Raw genomic sequence first — 17,339 nt, 5'->3', positions numbered from 1 at the left:
CCTGCCTCTGCCTCCCGAGTGCTGGGATTAAAGGCATGCACCACCACCGCCCAGCTTTTGTGAGGGGTTTCTTAATTGTATTAACTGACTCAATAAACCCTTATTGAAAGAAAAAAATTTAAAAATTCATCAAAGGACAGCAAAAGAAAAAAATGCCTATAGGCACCTTTTTAAGGTAAGCAAGTGACAAAGAAATTTTAGTGTGTAGGCAGCCAGCAGTTGGTGGGGAAAAAAAAAACAGCCCTAAGGGCAGATGGAGATGGCATCCAACTGCTACTGGGCTTGATCTATGATTATATGTTAGGACTTGCTCTCTGGCATCACATGTCTCATGGATGATGAAGGTCTGAATATGATAATCAAATATGTAAGGAAGGTGTCAATCTGGCCCATGCTACCCTTGCAGTTAGAATGGCAGAGGCAATCTTCCCATTTCAAAATATAATAGCATTAAAAGTTTTATATTTAATTTCACATACAATAAGTCAATGAACTAGACTCAGCAGCTGTTTTTTGAAAACAGAGTAATTTGGCCCCATTCTTCCTTTCAACAATAGCACTATAGAAGAGACATCATGAATTTTCCTCAGGCTTTGCTTGCGTTGCCCAGTCATTTCCCAGGTTTGAGCTGGAAACTTTTATGGACTCTCACAGTCTGCCTAAGATGAAATTCCAGACAAGAGTACCAGGAAGGAGCTAGGTCACTGAAAGGTCTGGCTTTCACCTCAGCCTGGTCTTGGTGTTGAACTAGGATTTTTAAGCTAGGAGGGGGTGGCTATCCTGCTTCTGAATCCTGCCTTGCTTCTTGACTGCTGCCTTCTGAACCATCAAAAGAGAGGAAGTGAGTTCAATGCTTCCCTGCCTCCGTGGCGCCTGACCCACCATGCTGCAGATGGACTTGGCATCCTCTGAAAACCTCTCAGAGTACTCCTCAGTTTCATTCTTCACTCTTCTTTCCAATTCCTCCCGGTTGACTTTTTCTTTATATTTTCTGAATGGAGAATGTCCCGCAATCATTTCATATATCAGACAGCCAAGTCCCCACCAGTCAGGACTAAATGTATACTTTTCATGATTGATAATTTCTGGAGCTACATAACAAATACAGGAAATTTTAAATTAAATATTGGTTTTAAATATTTTCATAATTAATTCCAAGTAATACATTAATTTAATATTTGTTACAATATGATCTAAGAACCTTAAAAACATGCTAAGTTTTTAAAAATCACAGCCAGGCAGTAATGATGCATGCTTCTAATCCCAGCACTGGGGAGGCAGAGGCAAGTGGATGTCTGCTGAGTTTGAGGAGGCCAGACCAATTAACAGAGTTAGTTCCAGGGCATCCAAGGATACACAAAGAAACTCTGTCTTGACCGACCCACCACCCAAAATAAAAAGAATCTTAAAGAGCCAAAGATCATATGATTATATTTATATGGACCATATGATTATGTAAAATATGCAGAATATACAAATTCAGAGAGACTGAGCATAAATTCAAGGTTAAAAGGCCTGGTAATAGAAGTGATAAATAGGAAGTAGTTGCTAACAAGTCATTAAAATCTGAAGTGAAGAATGTTCTGAAATTAGATAAAGTAATGGTAATATGTATTGATGGATACACAACTTTGTAAATGGACTAATAGCCATTGAATTCTATACTTCAAATAGTTGGGTTCTTTGATGTGGAAAGGATAATTGAAGCTGTGTCTGTATATCTATACTAAATAGACTTGCTTTCTACAAGGTGGGTAAAATGTCACTGGAAAGAAAGCTTTCCTCTTGGGGTGCTCCCATCACTCAAATGTTCCCATGGGTGCCTCAAGTGCAGTGTCATCTGTTCCCAAGTCAGAAGGAATCCCAGAAATCTACAAGGGGAGAAATGTCAGGCTCTGAAAGAACCATCTTACCCTTTATCTTTGGAAAAGTATGAATTTGATTAATTTCCCAGAGATCAGATGGGTAAGGCTTGTATGCCCACATGCATGGACACTAATTACATGAGGAGACTTGTGGCTTTGCCTGACTGCCACACAACCACATAAACTCAGGACTCTTTATGGGCACCACTCCTCATTTATAGAAAGAGTGCTGTAGAAGTCTAGAGGTCTTGGCTAGTGCCTTTAATCCCAGCACTAGGGGTACCCATAGAGATCTCTGAGTTTGAGACCAGTCTAATCTTCAGAGTGAGTTCCAAGACAGGCAGGCAGGGCTAGGCAAAGAAACTCTGTCTCAAAAAACAAGACAAAAAAGAAAGGAAGGAGGGAAGGAAGGAAGGAAAGAGAGGGAGGGAGGGAGGGAGGGAGGGAGGGAGGGAAGGAAAGAAAGAAGAGGGCTGTAGTCTAGGAGATTCTTCATTCCCTTCAGATCACTGGTTCTCAACCTTTGTGTCTCGGCCCTAGTAAGGTTGAACTACTCTACTCTTTCACATGGGTTACCTGAGACCATCAGAAAACATGTTTATTTATTTTGTGATTCATAACAGTAGCAAAATTATAGTTATGAAATAGCAAAAAAATAATTTTATGGTTGGGGGCATCACAACATGAGGAACTGTATTAAAGGGTCACCAGAATTAGGAAGATTGAGGACCACTGCTCTAGATACTTAACACCATTTACTAAGAGACTGGATTAAATTTGAACATTGGGATGACATTTAAAAGTAATGGCATTTATGTTAGGAAACAGCCATTCTTTAGGGAAGTAGCATCAGTTGTTATTCTAACTCATGGGCTGAGCACTCATGGGCTCAAATGCTGTTGCATAGACAACTCAGATATTGGGATTTTTTCCAGTCTCTATTTTTCCAATTATTTTGTAAATTAAAGTACCTTAATTAGGAGAACTGAGACTACAAAATTTTTATAGTTCCAACTGTATTTTTCCCTATGGTTCCGATTTCTCTGTTAAAATGTAGCTATATTATCAGCTGCTTTAAAAAGATGTCTCAACTCTCTGTTCCCCCAGACCCAACCCCCCAGTCTTATTCCTAGCTCTGCAGCCTCTTTCCCACATGGATCCCACAGACCTTCCCTTTTAACTTCCTTATCCCTACTTGTTCCTTTGTCCAGCCCCAAACCCCAGAAAGCACCCCATGGTACCCCAGGACCAGTCCTGCCAGAGAAACAAGTAGGTTGACAGTGGGTGCACACCTTTCCTGCTCCTCCTGACCTAATCCCCACCCCACCCCAGGCTCATCCCTAGCTCTGTAGCAGAAAACCTGCTGGAGTCTCCTTTTCTTCTCTGACCCTATCCCAAACAGATCACAAAGATCTTCTCCTCCAACCTTCCTTCTCCCAACTCATCCCATTATCCCAGCCTCCAATGCCAGCAGGCATACACTGGAAACATATCAGCTGAGCAGGCCAGGGAAACAGATCCAGAGAAAATTTCCTACCAGGAACACAGTTACTACACTCTCTTAAAGTTCAGGGAGTTAGTAGAAACCAAAGAAAAACACTCATCTAGTAGAGACAATAACAGGTATCATAATAAAGACCTATAGTCATCTCAATTCCAGACAACTAGGTTTCAGTATAAAAATGCAATCAATAACAACCAGGACAATATGTCTCAACTGAAGCCCAATAAGGCCTGAAAATGAGAATTAAAAAAAAAAAACTGAGGGAATTCCAGATATAAAAAATTTGGGAATTCAAACAGGAACTACAAAGCAAGCTTCACCAAGAGAATATGAGAGATAGAAGAGAAGAGAGAATCTCAGACATTGAAGATGTCAGAAGAAATGGTACATCAATCAAAGAAAATGTTAAGTCTTAAAAATTTCTGACACAAAACATCCAGGAAATCTGGGATGCTATGAAAAGAGCAAATTTAAGGATAATAAGATTAGAAGAAGAGGAAGAAACCCAGCTCAAAGGCCCAGAAAATATTTTCAACAGAATCATAGAAGAAAAAAATTCTAACCTAAAGAAAGGAGATGCCTTTAAAGGTACAAAAAACATACAAAACACCAAGTAGATTTGGCCTGAAAAGAAAGTTCTCTGCCCACATAATAATCAAAATACTAAACATACAGAGCAAAGGTAAAGGCCAAGTAACAAACAAAAGCATATCTATTAGGATTACATTTGCTTTCTCAATGGAGACCCTAAAAGCCAGAAAAGAAGTACTGCAGTCTCTGAGACCACAGATGCCAGACCAGACTATTATACCCAGCAAAACTCCCAATCAACATGGATGGAGAAAATAAGACATCCCATGATAAAACCAAATTTTAACAATATTTATCTACAAATCCACTCCTACAGAGGGTTATGGAAGGAACACTCCATCACAACCATCAAAACAGAGGGACTAAATAATCCCAGATCACTAAAATTCAAGAAAAGGAAACACATGTACACACACACACACACACACACCTACACATGCACACACCAAGACCACCACCATTACTACCATCAATAACAAAATAACAGAAATCAACAATCATTGGTCATTGATATCTCTCAATATCAAGGATCTTAATTCCCCCAATAAAAAGACACAGACTAACAAAATGAATGGGAAAACAGGACTCATTCTTTTGCTGTACCCAAGAAAAACACCTCAACATCAAACACAGGCATAAGAGTAAAGGATTGCAAAAAGGATATTCCAAGCAAATGGACCTAAGAAACAGCTTGTGTAGCCATTTTAATATCTAAGAAAATAGACTTTAAACCAAAACCAATCAAAAGAGATAGAATCTTCTGGAGTGTGGTCATGCTAGGTCCCTTTTTGTGAGCACTCCATAGCCTCGGTAATAGTGTTGGATCCCACTTTGGGCCTGTTGCTGTACCTTCTTTTCCTCAGGCTCCTCTCCATTTCCATCCCTGTAGTTATTTCAGGCAAATAATTATGGGTGAGAGTTGTGACTGTAGGATGGCAACCCCGTCCCTCATTTGGTGCCCTGTCTTCCCAAGATCTTTCTAACACTGGACCACCAAACAGGATGCATACACCAGCTGATATGAGGCCCCCCCAACACATATACAGCAGAGGACTGCCAAGTCTAGGTTCAATCAGAAATGATGCACTTAACCCTCAAGAGACTGGAGGCCCCAGTGAGTTTAGAGGTCAGGTGGAGTAAGGGGTGGGGGATGGGGTCATCCTCCTGGAGTCAGGGGGATGGGGAGGAGATAAGGGATATGGAACAGTCGGAGGGTGGACCGTGGGTGGTAGGAGGAAATGAAATCTGGATTGTAAATTAATCAATTAGTTAATTAATGAGAGATTGGAAAAGACACTTTGCATTCATCAAAGGAAAAAAACCCACCAAGATGATATTTCAGTTCTTAACACAAAGGGCACCCACTTTTGTAAAAGAAACATGACTACAGCTTAAATGACATATTGATCCTCACACACTAACAGTGGGAAATTTTAGTACCACACTCTTACCAATAGATAGGTCATGTACACAAAAACTAAACAGAGAAATGCTGGAGCTTAAAGACATTATAGACCAAATGGATCTAACAGATATTTATAGAACATTTTACCCAAACACAAAAGGATACACCCTCTCTGCACCTCATGGAACTTTCTCCAAAATTGACTACACACTTGGGCACAAAAAAGCTTCAACAAACAGAAGAAAATGGAAATAACTCTCTGCATCCAATCAGACCATTATAGATTAAAGCTGGACATCAATAACAGAAACAATACAAAGCTTACAAACTCATGGAAACAACAACTCTGTACTGAATGTAAAATGGATCAAGACAGAAATAGAGAAGTTAAAGACTTTCTAGATTTGAATGAAAATGAATACACATTATACCCAAGCTTATAGGACACAATGAAAGTAGTTCTAAGAAGAAAGTTCATAGCCCTAAGTATCTACAGTAAACAAACAAAAAACTGGAGAGGTCTAATACTAGTAACTTAATAGTACACCTGGGAGCTCTAGAAGAGCAGTTCTCAATTTGTGTATCAATATCCTACATATCAGATATTTATATTATGAGTCATTACAGTAAAATTGCAGTTTATAAAGTAGGAGCAAAATAATTTTATGGCCGGGCGGTGGTGGCACACGCCTTAAATCCCAGCACTCAGGAGGCAGAGGCAGGCAGATTTCTGAGTTCTAGGCTACCCTGGTCTACAAAGTGAGTTCCAGGACAGCCAGGGCTACACAGAGAAACCCTGTCTCAAACCCCCCCCCCCCAAAATCATCAGATCCTACTACAAAAGCCTATACTCAACAAAACAGGAAATTCTGAATGAAATGAACAAATTTCTAGACAGATACCAGGTACCAAAGTTAAATCAGAATCAGATAAATGATCTAAACGGTCCCATAATCCCTAAAGAAATAGAAGTCATTAATAGTATCCCAACCAAATAAAGCCCAGGACCAGATGGGTTTAGTGCAGAGTTCTATCAGACCTTCAAAGAAGACCTAGTACCAATACTCTTCAAATTATTCCACAAAATAGAAACAGGAGGAACACTACCCAATTTGTTCTACGAAGCCACAATTTCTCTGATGCCTAAACCACACAAAGACCCAACAAGGAAAGAGATCTTCAGACCAACTTCCCTTATGAATATCGATGCAAAAATACTCAATGAAATTCTCACAAACAAAGAACACTTCAAAATGACTATCCATCATGATCAAGTAGGCTTCATGCTAGGGATGCAGGGATGGTTCAATATATGAAAATCCATCAATATAATACACTATATAAACAAAACAAACTCAAAGAAAAAAATCACATGATCATTTCATTCAATGCTGAGAAAACATTTGAAAAAAATCCAATACCCCTTCATGATAAAATTCTTGGGAAGATCAGGAATTCAAGGTCCATACCTAAACATAGTAAAAACAGCATACAGCAAACCAGTAGACAACATCAAACTAAATGGAGAGAAACTTGAAGCAATCCCACTAAATTCAGGGACTAGACAAGGCTATCCACACTCTCCCTACCTGTTCAATATAGTACTCGAAGAACTAGCCAGAGCAATTAGACAACAAAAGGAGGTCAAAGGGATACAAACTGGGAGGGAAGAAGTCAAAATATCACCATTTGCAGGTGATATGATAGTATACTTAAGTGACCCAAAAAATTCTACCAGAGAACCCCTAAATCCGATTAACAACTTCAGCAAATTGGCTAGACATAAAATTGACTCAAACAAATCAGTGGCCTTCCTCTACTCAAAGGATAAGGAGACTGAAAAAGAAATTAGGGAAACAACACCTTTCATAATAGTCACAAATAATATATCTTGATGTGGCTGTAACAAAGCAAGTGAAAGAACTATATGATAAGAACTTCAAGTCTCTGAAGAAAGAAATCAAAGAAGATCTCAGAAGTTGGAAAGATCTCCCAATCTCATGGATTGGTAGGACTGATATAGTAAAAATGGCCATCTTACTGAAAGCAATCTACAGATTCAATGCAATCCCCATCAAAATTCCAAATCAGTTCTTCATAAGAGTTAAAAAGAGCAATTTCCAAATTCATTTGGAATAACAAAGAACCCAGGATAGCTAAAACTATTCTCAACAATAAAAGAACTTCTGGGGGAATCACCATCCCTGATCTCAAGCTGTACTACAGAGCAATTGTGATAAAAAAAACCAAACAAAAAAACTGCATGGTATTGTTACAGTGACAGGCACTAAGATCAATGGAATAGAATTGAAGGCCCAGAAATGAGCCCACATGCCTATGGACACTTGATCTTTGACAAAGGAGCTAAAACCATCCAGTGGAAAAAAAAGACAGCATTTTCAACAAATGGTGCTGGTTCAACTGGTAGTTAGCATGTAGAAGAATGCAAATTGATCCATTCTTATCTCCTTGTACAAAACTCAAGTCCAAATGGATCAAGGACCTCCACATAAAACCAGACACACTGAATCTAATAGAAAAGAAAGTGGGGAAAAGCCCCCAGCACATGGGCACAGAAGAAACTTTCCTGAATAGAACAATGGCTTATGCTCTAAGATCAAGAATTTAAAAATGGAGACAGGCGGTGGTGGCGCACACCTTTAATCCCAGCACTTGGGAGGCAGAGGCAGGCTGATTTCTGAGTTTGAGGCCAGCCTGGTCTACAGAGTGAGTTCCAGGACAGCCAGGACTACACAGAGAAACCCTGTCTTGAAAAACAAACAAACAAACAAAAAAACCCCAAAAAACAAAAACAAAAGCAAAAAAAATTAAAAAGTGGGATCTTATAAAATTGCAAAGCTTCTGTAAAGCAAAGGTCACTGTCATTAGGACAAAACAGCAACCAACAGATTGGGAAAAGGTCTTTACCAACCTTACATCCGATAGAGGGCTAATATCTAATATATACAGAGAACTCAAGAAGTTAGACTCCAGAGAACCAAATAACCCTATTAAAAACGGGGTACAGAGCTAAACAAAGAATTCTCAATGGAGGAATATCAAATGGCTTAGAAGCACCTAAAGAAATGTACAACATCGATTCCACCTCACACCAGTTAGAATGGCTAAGATAAAAAAACTCAGGTGACAGCAGATGCTGGTAAGGATATGGAGAAAAAGGAACACTCCTCCATTGCTGGTGGGATTGCAAGCTGGTATAACCACTCTGGAAATCAGTTTGGCTGTTCCTTAGAAAATTGGACATAGTACTACCTGAGGACCCAGCTATACCACTCCTGGGCATATACCCAGAAGATGTAATAAGGACACATGCTCCACTATGTTCATAGCATGTAATATTCATAGCATGTAATATTCAACATGTAATAAGGACACATGCTCCACTATGTTCATAGCAGCCTTATTTATAATAGCCAGAAGCTGGAAAGAACCTAGATGCCCTTCAACAAAGGAGTGGATACAGAAAATGTGGTACATTTACACAATGGGGGTACTACTCAGCTATTAAAAATGATGAATTCTCCGGGCGTGGTGGCGCATGCCTTTAATCNCAGCACTNGGGAGGCAGAGGCAGGCGGATTTCTGAGTTTGAGGCCAGCCTGGTCTACAGAGTGAGTTCCAGGACAGCCAGGACTATACAGAGAAACCCTGTCTTGAAAAAAAAAAAAAAAGAAAAGAAAAATGATGAATTCATGAAGTTCTTAGGCAAATAGATGGAACTAGAAAATGTTATCCTGAGTGAGGTAACCCAATCATAAAAGAACACACATGATATGCATTCACTGATAAGTGGATATTAGCCCAGAAGTTCAGAATACCCAAGATACAATTCAAAGACCACAATGTGGACACTTCACTCCTTCTTAGAAAGGGCATCAAAATACCCATGGGAGGAGATACAGAGACAATGTTTAAAGCAGAAACTGAAGGAAAGGCCATTCACTGACTGTCCCACTTGGGGATCCATCCCATATACAATCACCAAACCCAGACATTATTATGGATGCCAACAAAAGCTTGCTGACAGGAGCCTGATATAGCTGTGTCCTGAGAAGCTCTGCCAGTGCCTGACAAATACAGAGGTGAATGCACACAGCCATTCATTGGACTGAGCACAGGGTCTCCAATGGAGGAGCTAGAGAAAAGACCCAAGGAGCTGAAGGGGTTTGCAGCTCCATAGGAAGAACAGCAATATGAACCAACCAGTACCCCAAGAGTTCCCAGGAACTAAACCACCAATCAAAGAGTACACAAGGAGAGACCCATGGCTCCAGCTGCATATGTAGCAGCTGATGGCCTTGTGGGACATCACTGAGAGGAGAGGACCTTGGTCTTGTGAAGGGCCCCTGTGTAGAGGAATGCCTGGACAGGGAGGTGGGAGTGGTTGGGTAAGTGAGCAGGGGGAGAGGGAATGGGATGGGGGGTTTTCAGAGGGAAATGAGGAAAGGGGATAAAATTTGAAATGTAAATAAAGAAAATATCTAAAAAAAATTAAAAAAAAACCCATGCACTTGACAAAATTGGAAAATCTTAAAGAAATAGATAATTTTCTCGATAGGTACTACTTACCAAAGTTAAATCAAGATCAGATAAACCATTTAAACGGACCTATAACCCCATAGTGAAATAGAAGCAGTCATTAAAAAGTTTCCCACCCTAACAAAACCCAGGGCCCAATGGTTTAATACAAAATTCTACTAGACTTTAAAAAACAGGTAACAACAAAACTCTTGAAATTATTCCACAAAATAGAAACAGAAGGAACACTGTCCAACTCATTTTATGAACTACAGTTACCCTGATACCCAAACTACACCTAGACCCAACAAAGAAAAAGAATAACAGACCAATTTTCCTTATGGATATAGACGCAAAAATATAGACTCCAAAAAGACATAAAGAAGATAATGCACCATAAACAAGTAGACTCCATACCAAAGCTGCAGAGATGGTTCAATACATGAAAATCAATAAATATAATCTACTATCTAAACAAACCAAAAGTTAAAAAAAACCAAAGAACATATAGTCCTCTTATTTCATGCACACACACAAAAAAAGCCTTTGACAAAATCCAACACTCCTTCAAGAATCAATATAGTGGTTCCTCAGAAAGATGGGAAATAATCCAGCTATTCCACTATTGGGCATATACTGAAATGACATTTCACCCTAATACTTGCTCAACAATATCCATTGCTGCTCTATTCATAATATCCAGAAATTGCAAACAACCTCAACAGAAGAATGAATAAAGAACAAGTGGTACATATGCACAATGGGGTATTACTCAGCTCAAAATAAGAACAGAAGGAAGGTAGGTTGGTTTTCAGGCAAGGAAATAGAACTAGAAAAAATCATCATCCTAAGTGAGGTAATCCAGACCCAGAAAGATAAATATGTATGTAATTTGTTATATTTGGATATTAACCATTGAATCCATAGGCCCAGAGAGGTTAGATATAGTGGACAGAACTAGGAGAGACACATTAGATCGATCTCCTTGGGAAGGGACAATAGAAGAGATTTTATGGGTGGACTGGAATCAGGGGTTGGGAGGTTGAATGGGAGGATCATATGTAAAAGGGACAGGGAAGATGGGATAGAAGAAAGTTATCAAGGGGAAAGACATTAAGAATTGAAGAGTATTTGTGGGGCAGTATGGAAATCTAGTGCAGTAAAAACTAACTATATGAAGGCAATCCAATGAAGTCAGTTGTCAGTTTGTGGAGAGCAACCTACTGCCTTGGTAACAGCCTGGGTTGTTTGGGATTTCCATGAGACTCTTTCAGTTGACAACTCAATTGGATGATATCCAGTCCCAGCACTTTGGGGGGGAATATATATAATATATATAAATATATAACTTTTATATGTTTATAAATATGTAAATAAATACATGCATATATGTATATATAAATAAAATAGTTTTCAGTTTAGTACTTTTATGAAATTTATGAATATGTAAACAAGTGGGTCTCTGATTCTTGTGCCTTCTCTTGGGGCTCTTTCATTTTTTTCTGTTGGCTTGGCTTGTCCAACTTCAATATGATAGTTTTCATTTTATCTTATTATATTTTGTTTTGTTATGTTTTGTTATCTCCCAGAAGCCTGTTCTTTTCTAATGAGAGACAAACAGGGAGTAGTATATCTGGATGGAGAAGAGTGGGGAACAAGTGGGAGGAGCAGAGGGAAGGGAACTGTATTCAATTGTATTTAGATTATACTGTATGAGAAAAGAATCTGTTTAATAAAAGTAAGGAAAGAAGGCAGAGATAGTGGCACAAGCCTTTAATCCCAGCAGTCAGAAGGCAGAGACAGAGTTGGAGGCCTACAGTGTAAGTTCCAGGACAGCCAGGGCTACACAGAGAAACCCTGACTCAAAATAACAATAAAGGCAGGGGAGAGATGTCTATTAGATGTGTGTGGTAGTGCTCACTTTAATCCCATAGATCACCATGCCCAGTTTCCCCTGACCCCCCAAAATCTTGTTGTTTTTTAAATTAAACTTATAGCTAATTGTTGTTTTCCAATAGGAAGACTGAATTGTTGTGTTTGTATATAAAGTATCAGAGTGATAATTAGCTTTATTAAGTGCTATTTTAGGGGTGGGCAAGATGGCTCAATGGGTAAAAGTGCTTGTCTTCAAGCCTGACTAATTGAATTTTGTGAAAGCAGAGAACTGACTCACTTGAATTGTTGTCTGACTTTCACATGCACTCCCTTAGGTACTCATATGTACAGATACATGCACATAATAATAAATAAATGTAATATAAATATTTTTTAAAATTAATGTTTTAATGTAGCATTATTGATATGGCTTAATGAGGTTCATACTCTTTTTGTTTGTTTGTTTTTTGAGACAGGGTTTCTCTGCGTAGCTCTGGCTGTCCTGGAACTCACTTTGTAGACCAGGCTGGCCTCGAACTCAGAAATCCGCCTGCCTCTGCCTCCCAAGTGCTGGGATTAAAGGCGTGCGCCACCATGCCCGGCTGAGGTTCATACTCTTAAAGTAAATTAAAAGCTAAGTCTCCCCTCTAGATTCTAAGCCCTGGGATACCTAGCAGGTATGGATAAGGTCCACCAAAGTCATTTTTCACTTACCCATGTAGCCAACAGTACCAACTCTTCCTCGAACCATCTCCCCTTCTGGGACTTCCATAGCTAGACCAAGATCTGAAATTCGGATGTGTCCTGTGCATGTTCACACACAAAGTACAGATCATGGGGAAAAGTAACATTTTAGTGACAATTTATAACTGCGAGGCAAAGTCCATCTAAAAAGTATTGATGAAGGCTGGGGATATACCTCAGTAATAAAACCCTTGTATATGATATATAAGGCTTGTGATTCTATCCCCAGTGATAAAAACACACAAAAATGTATTAAAAATAGCAATATCTAAAAATTATATTTAACTTTTACATATGTAATGTACTTTCATATAGCACACTGAGATTCACTAACAGCAAGAAATTATATTTATACCTAAAGAAGCCCTTTAACAGTAAATCACCACTAGATAAAACCAGAGGAACCATATTTATTATTTACTCATAACTATCAGTTAAGCTACTTTACTTAGAGAACTGTACTATTCAAATGTTTTGTGTATAGGAAGGCATAAATGTTGGCTACAGTCCTATGAAGTAACTAATTATAGAAAGTGTTCTTCTAAGGACCCCTGTCATAGGACTTAGACTTACCCTCATAAGACACCTAGTAAACTACTCAATGTATTTCAATATAATTTGTTCTCTTCCCTTCAATGCCAACTCTAGATACCAGTGCAGCATAACCCAGCACAAATCACAAACTTAAGAGTTGGAAGCAGTCAAATTACTTCTTAATTATTCCATAAATGAAATTTCAAGCACCTTTCTTCTTCATTGAAGTTAGGTAAAAAGCAGAAAGCAGTGGCAGAAGTAAATATAAAAGCTAAGTCTGATAATGTCCCATGTTTGCCTTCAGTAATGAGCCATACTAGCCTATTCTTTCCAGGAATCACTCTGGCTCTGGTTTATGTTTCCTACTCCACAGAAAGATCCTTTTAGTTATTAAGAATCACTAATCATAAGCTCCTTCTCAAATTGCTAACCTACTTGATGCACATACAACCAGCATCCTAGCAATAGGGCTCATTCTCAGATCCAGAGATACCAATGTCAGAGGCACCCATGATGCTGACAAGGAGCTGTCACATCATGGCCAGTCCCCATAACAGCATTCTACAGCTCCACTCTGTGACAATTGATATATGATAAGGGGACAGCATAGAGGGCAGCACGCCAAGTTTAGAGGGCTAAGGAATAAAATTAAATAAATATGAGTCAATAGCAAAAAACAGGAGGGCAAATACTCACTTGAGGTTTATTTTCACCTACTTCAAAATATTCATCATTAATATATGGAGTCTCTGCTTTTGTTTAAGTACTGGTGATGGCAATGTCAATGGGTGTGTGTGTGTGTGTGTGTGTGTGTGTGTTTTAAAGAACACATTCCAAAGAGTTTCTTTTAGTTATTGTTTCCAGTCTGCGTTATTAACTGACTATGTCCACAGTAGCTTTTCTGACAAGCCTACACTTAAGCATGGAATCTTACCATGATCATCAAGGAGGATATTCTCTGGCTTTAGGTCTCTACAAGGAAAGAAACAACAAAAATCTGTTATTCAGAAATCAGTTCCTGAGAACTGAGAAGAAACAGCCAGAGATATCTTGATGGCAAAAAGCAGTAGCTAAAAGGGCAGAAAGTAAAACGACCCTCTGTGATCAATCCAAGTTGTTCTAGGCTTCAGTCATAAATACAGGCAGCTCAATAATTCTACAAAAATTCTACATTGCTAGGCATGGTGATGTATAAAAAACAAAGGAATTCATCTCAGCAAGCATCATACTATGTTGAATGTAAAATGAACTGCTTTGCATAAGTCCTGGCAAGCTGAAGACATTTCAGTGATTCTGTATGGAAACCCAGAGTAAGGAAAGCAATTAGTCCTTAATGAACTTCACTCATTCCATCTTATTGTTAAGGTACTTTAAATATATTACATTAAAAAAAAACTTTCAAAGGGTTTATATTTAATTACGACTTCATATTTGAGAACAATCCAGATTCCCTAAGCACCTCTCCCAATATGTGGACACATCCCTAAAGCATATGAAAAGCACAGTCTAAGCCGGAGTGCAAGCCAATATCCTAGAAATGATGCCATAACATCAAGATGTGACAGAGGACCGACACAGGAAAACCTCAGAGATCCAAAGGGAGAACCTGCCAGCAGTAGGCAGCTGGTCCCTGTCAAGGTACCATCTGCTCAGGAGGCTCACAGATGTCACTGCTGTTAGAGCAGAAAGGCCAGGGTAAAGAGTGAGTAGGGAAATCGTGTGGCCTGGCAGGAGCTCCTAGCAGGGGTTGTTTTCCAATAGGCATATATGCATCCATTCTTTAGGTACAAGAATAATGAACTGCCACACTCACTCCAGTGGAGTCTCTGTGACAAGTCCAAAAGCTTGCCCTCAGTCCTGAGGCACAGTTTCACGGAAACTGGTCTCCTGGAGAGTCTCTGGCATCCCATAAACGGATATGGTCCAGATTTGTCCTTGCAATAGTCAGTGAAGGATTCTGCGTGCTTTTCTTCAGAATTGTTTTATTATAGTTGCCACCAAAGAATGATTTGACAAATAGCTAAGTTAAATTGAACATTGCTTCCTGGCCTTCACCGGTGTCCCAATACCCTAGGCAGTCGTTGAGCCGACCCTGGGTTTGGTATTTCGTAGACGAAATGCCTCCAGTGTTGAAAGAGAAATAGTGAAAGAAATCAGGCATTACAATTTACTGGATAGAGTTAGAAATTTCAGGGCAAGTTTAACAAAGTAAGTTTAGAATTCTTATTGTAGTCGTATATGGCAGACTACATTACATAATAGAAGAAAGTTGGTGGGCTCCTCTGGTAAATAGAGGTTCCCCGCAAAACACTTAGAATAACAGCTGAGTCACTCCCATATACAGGAATTTACAATAGTTTAGGAAGAATATTGGGCTGTGGTTTAAGAAGAAACAAGAGTATTGTGTTGTTCACAGAAGGGTTAGCGAGTATGAACCCTCCCTGGTACATACTTTCACAAATTCAGAAGAATAGCATAGGTAAGTATTTACTAAGAGCTGGCTGGTGGTGAGTTAAACAATAAACTAGAATTAGAACTATGGCTTGGGCATGAAGCCCTTGCCCCTGGGGCTTTTGAAAAGCCCTCACACCTGGCTTCTAAGAATAAGCTGACCCTAAGGTCAGATAGGGCTGACTCTGTCTCAGTTGTAGCCACTGCCTGTTTCCTGCCAGTTTTTATGTACTCATTTTTCTGTTTTGTGTAAAGAGTCATTATGCATCAGATGACTTCAATGTACATTGGCTGATGTGTCACCTAACTTCCTTGTTTTCTTCTGTAATATAAGTCTGATGCTTGCTTTGAGAAATTACATTCTGACCCAACACTCTCTCTGGTGTTTGTGTCTGTTTGTGAAGTTTTTGCTGACTCCTTGCCCACCTGAGTACCTGAACCCTGACTTCTCCCCCGGGGTTGAGGGACTCTGACTGGGTTCAGCCCGCAACAATGAACATTTTTTAATTTTCCCTCTGTTTATTTGGTAATTTAAAACCCTATTAAACATTACTAAAACTAAACTATTCTTGACATGGAACCTTCACAACCTCCTTGATTTTCTATCCTCTCCAGTCACCTTCCCATCCACATGTCTAGGATTCCACTCAAACCCCTCTGTTCAGATGTAGCCTGCCATCAGTATGGCTCTTGTTAGGATGAAAAGATTAGGCCTATCCTGAATCCTACTGACTCAAATGTACATTTCTTCCTGGTTCTTTGTGAACTACAGGTTCATAAAAGTAAAAGAAACTAGCCCTATGCCCATCCTTCTATACAATCAACAGAAAATACTATTGCTCTGACAGAAGAAACACTGTAGATATTTCACAAAATAACTGTGCTGGTTAGTTTTTGCCAACTAGACACAAACCAGTCACTTGGAGAGATGGAGCCTCAAATGAGAAACTGCTTCCATTATATTAGCCTATAAAGTATCTTCTATTTTATTTAATTTTGCTTTTTCAAGACAGAATTTCTCTGTAAACCTGGCTGTCCTGGAATTCACTCTGTTGAGCAGGCTGGCCTCAAACCCACAGAGAGTTGCCTGTCTCTACTCCCAAATTCTGGGATTAAAGGTGTGTACCATCACTACCTTGGTTTAAGGTATCTTCCTAATTGCTAATTGATATAGGAAAATATCCAGACCACTATGAGTGGTGCCATCCCTGAAAAGTAGGCCTGGTTATATAAGGTGTTAGCTGAACAAGCTAGAAAAAGTGAGCCAATAAACATTTATCTATAGTCTCTACTTCAGTTCCTGCTTCCAAGCTCCTGCTTCAGTTCCTGCCCTGGCTTCAGTCAGTGAAGGACTGTGACATGGAAGTGTAAGTCAAATCCTTTCCTTCCCCAGACTATTGGTCAAAGTGTTCTATTACAGTGACAAAAACTAAACTAGAACAAAAAATAATTGTTGTAATAATACATACTGGACACTAGTCAAAAATCTGAAATCTAAAATGCTTAGAACTCTGACATACTATAGTGCATGCTCTAGATAAGGAATGCCCAACTCAAAGCAGTAACAGTAGCTATCTATCACTGAATACCCACTGTATGTCATGACTGTGAACTGTATATGCTTTGTCTCTAGCCATTTACACAAAGATTCTCCATATTATGTGCAGACAAGGTGTCTTAGGGTTCCCATTACTGTGAAGAGACAATATGTCCAAGACAACCCTTATAAAGAACAACATTGAATTGGGGCTGGCTTACAGGTTCTGAGGTTCAGTTCATTATCAACATGACAGGAAGTATGGCAATGTCCAGGCAGACATGGCACTGGAGG

General features: G+C 39.3%; 1 protein-coding gene across 2 annotated transcripts in view; it reads right to left on the bottom strand.

Moving 5' to 3' along the window:
* Nucleotides 1-17,339, bottom strand: part of Grk4 (G protein-coupled receptor kinase 4) — a 98,666-nt gene that overhangs the window by 9,347 nt on the left and 71,980 nt on the right. For both annotated transcript variants that reach the window (XR_002377918.2, XM_021162143.2), the window contains exons 10-12: nt 13,992-14,029; nt 12,494-12,583; nt 883-1,091 (exon numbers count right to left, since the gene is read on the bottom strand). Coding sequence is in view for 1 of the 2 variants with exons in the window: in XM_021162143.2 (XP_021017802.1) it covers nt 883-1,091; nt 12,494-12,583; nt 13,992-14,029 (337 nt within the window). In the remaining variant the exon portion in view is untranslated. The remainder of the gene's footprint in view (nt 1-882; nt 1,092-12,493; nt 12,584-13,991; nt 14,030-17,339) is intronic.

The sequence above is a fragment of the Mus caroli genome, chromosome 5 (genome assembly GCF_900094665.2).
Source record: "Mus caroli chromosome 5, CAROLI_EIJ_v1.1, whole genome shotgun sequence".
Taxonomy (NCBI): Eukaryota; Metazoa; Chordata; class Mammalia; order Rodentia; family Muridae; genus Mus; species Mus caroli.
This window is presented reverse-complemented; position numbering and strand designations above follow the sequence as displayed.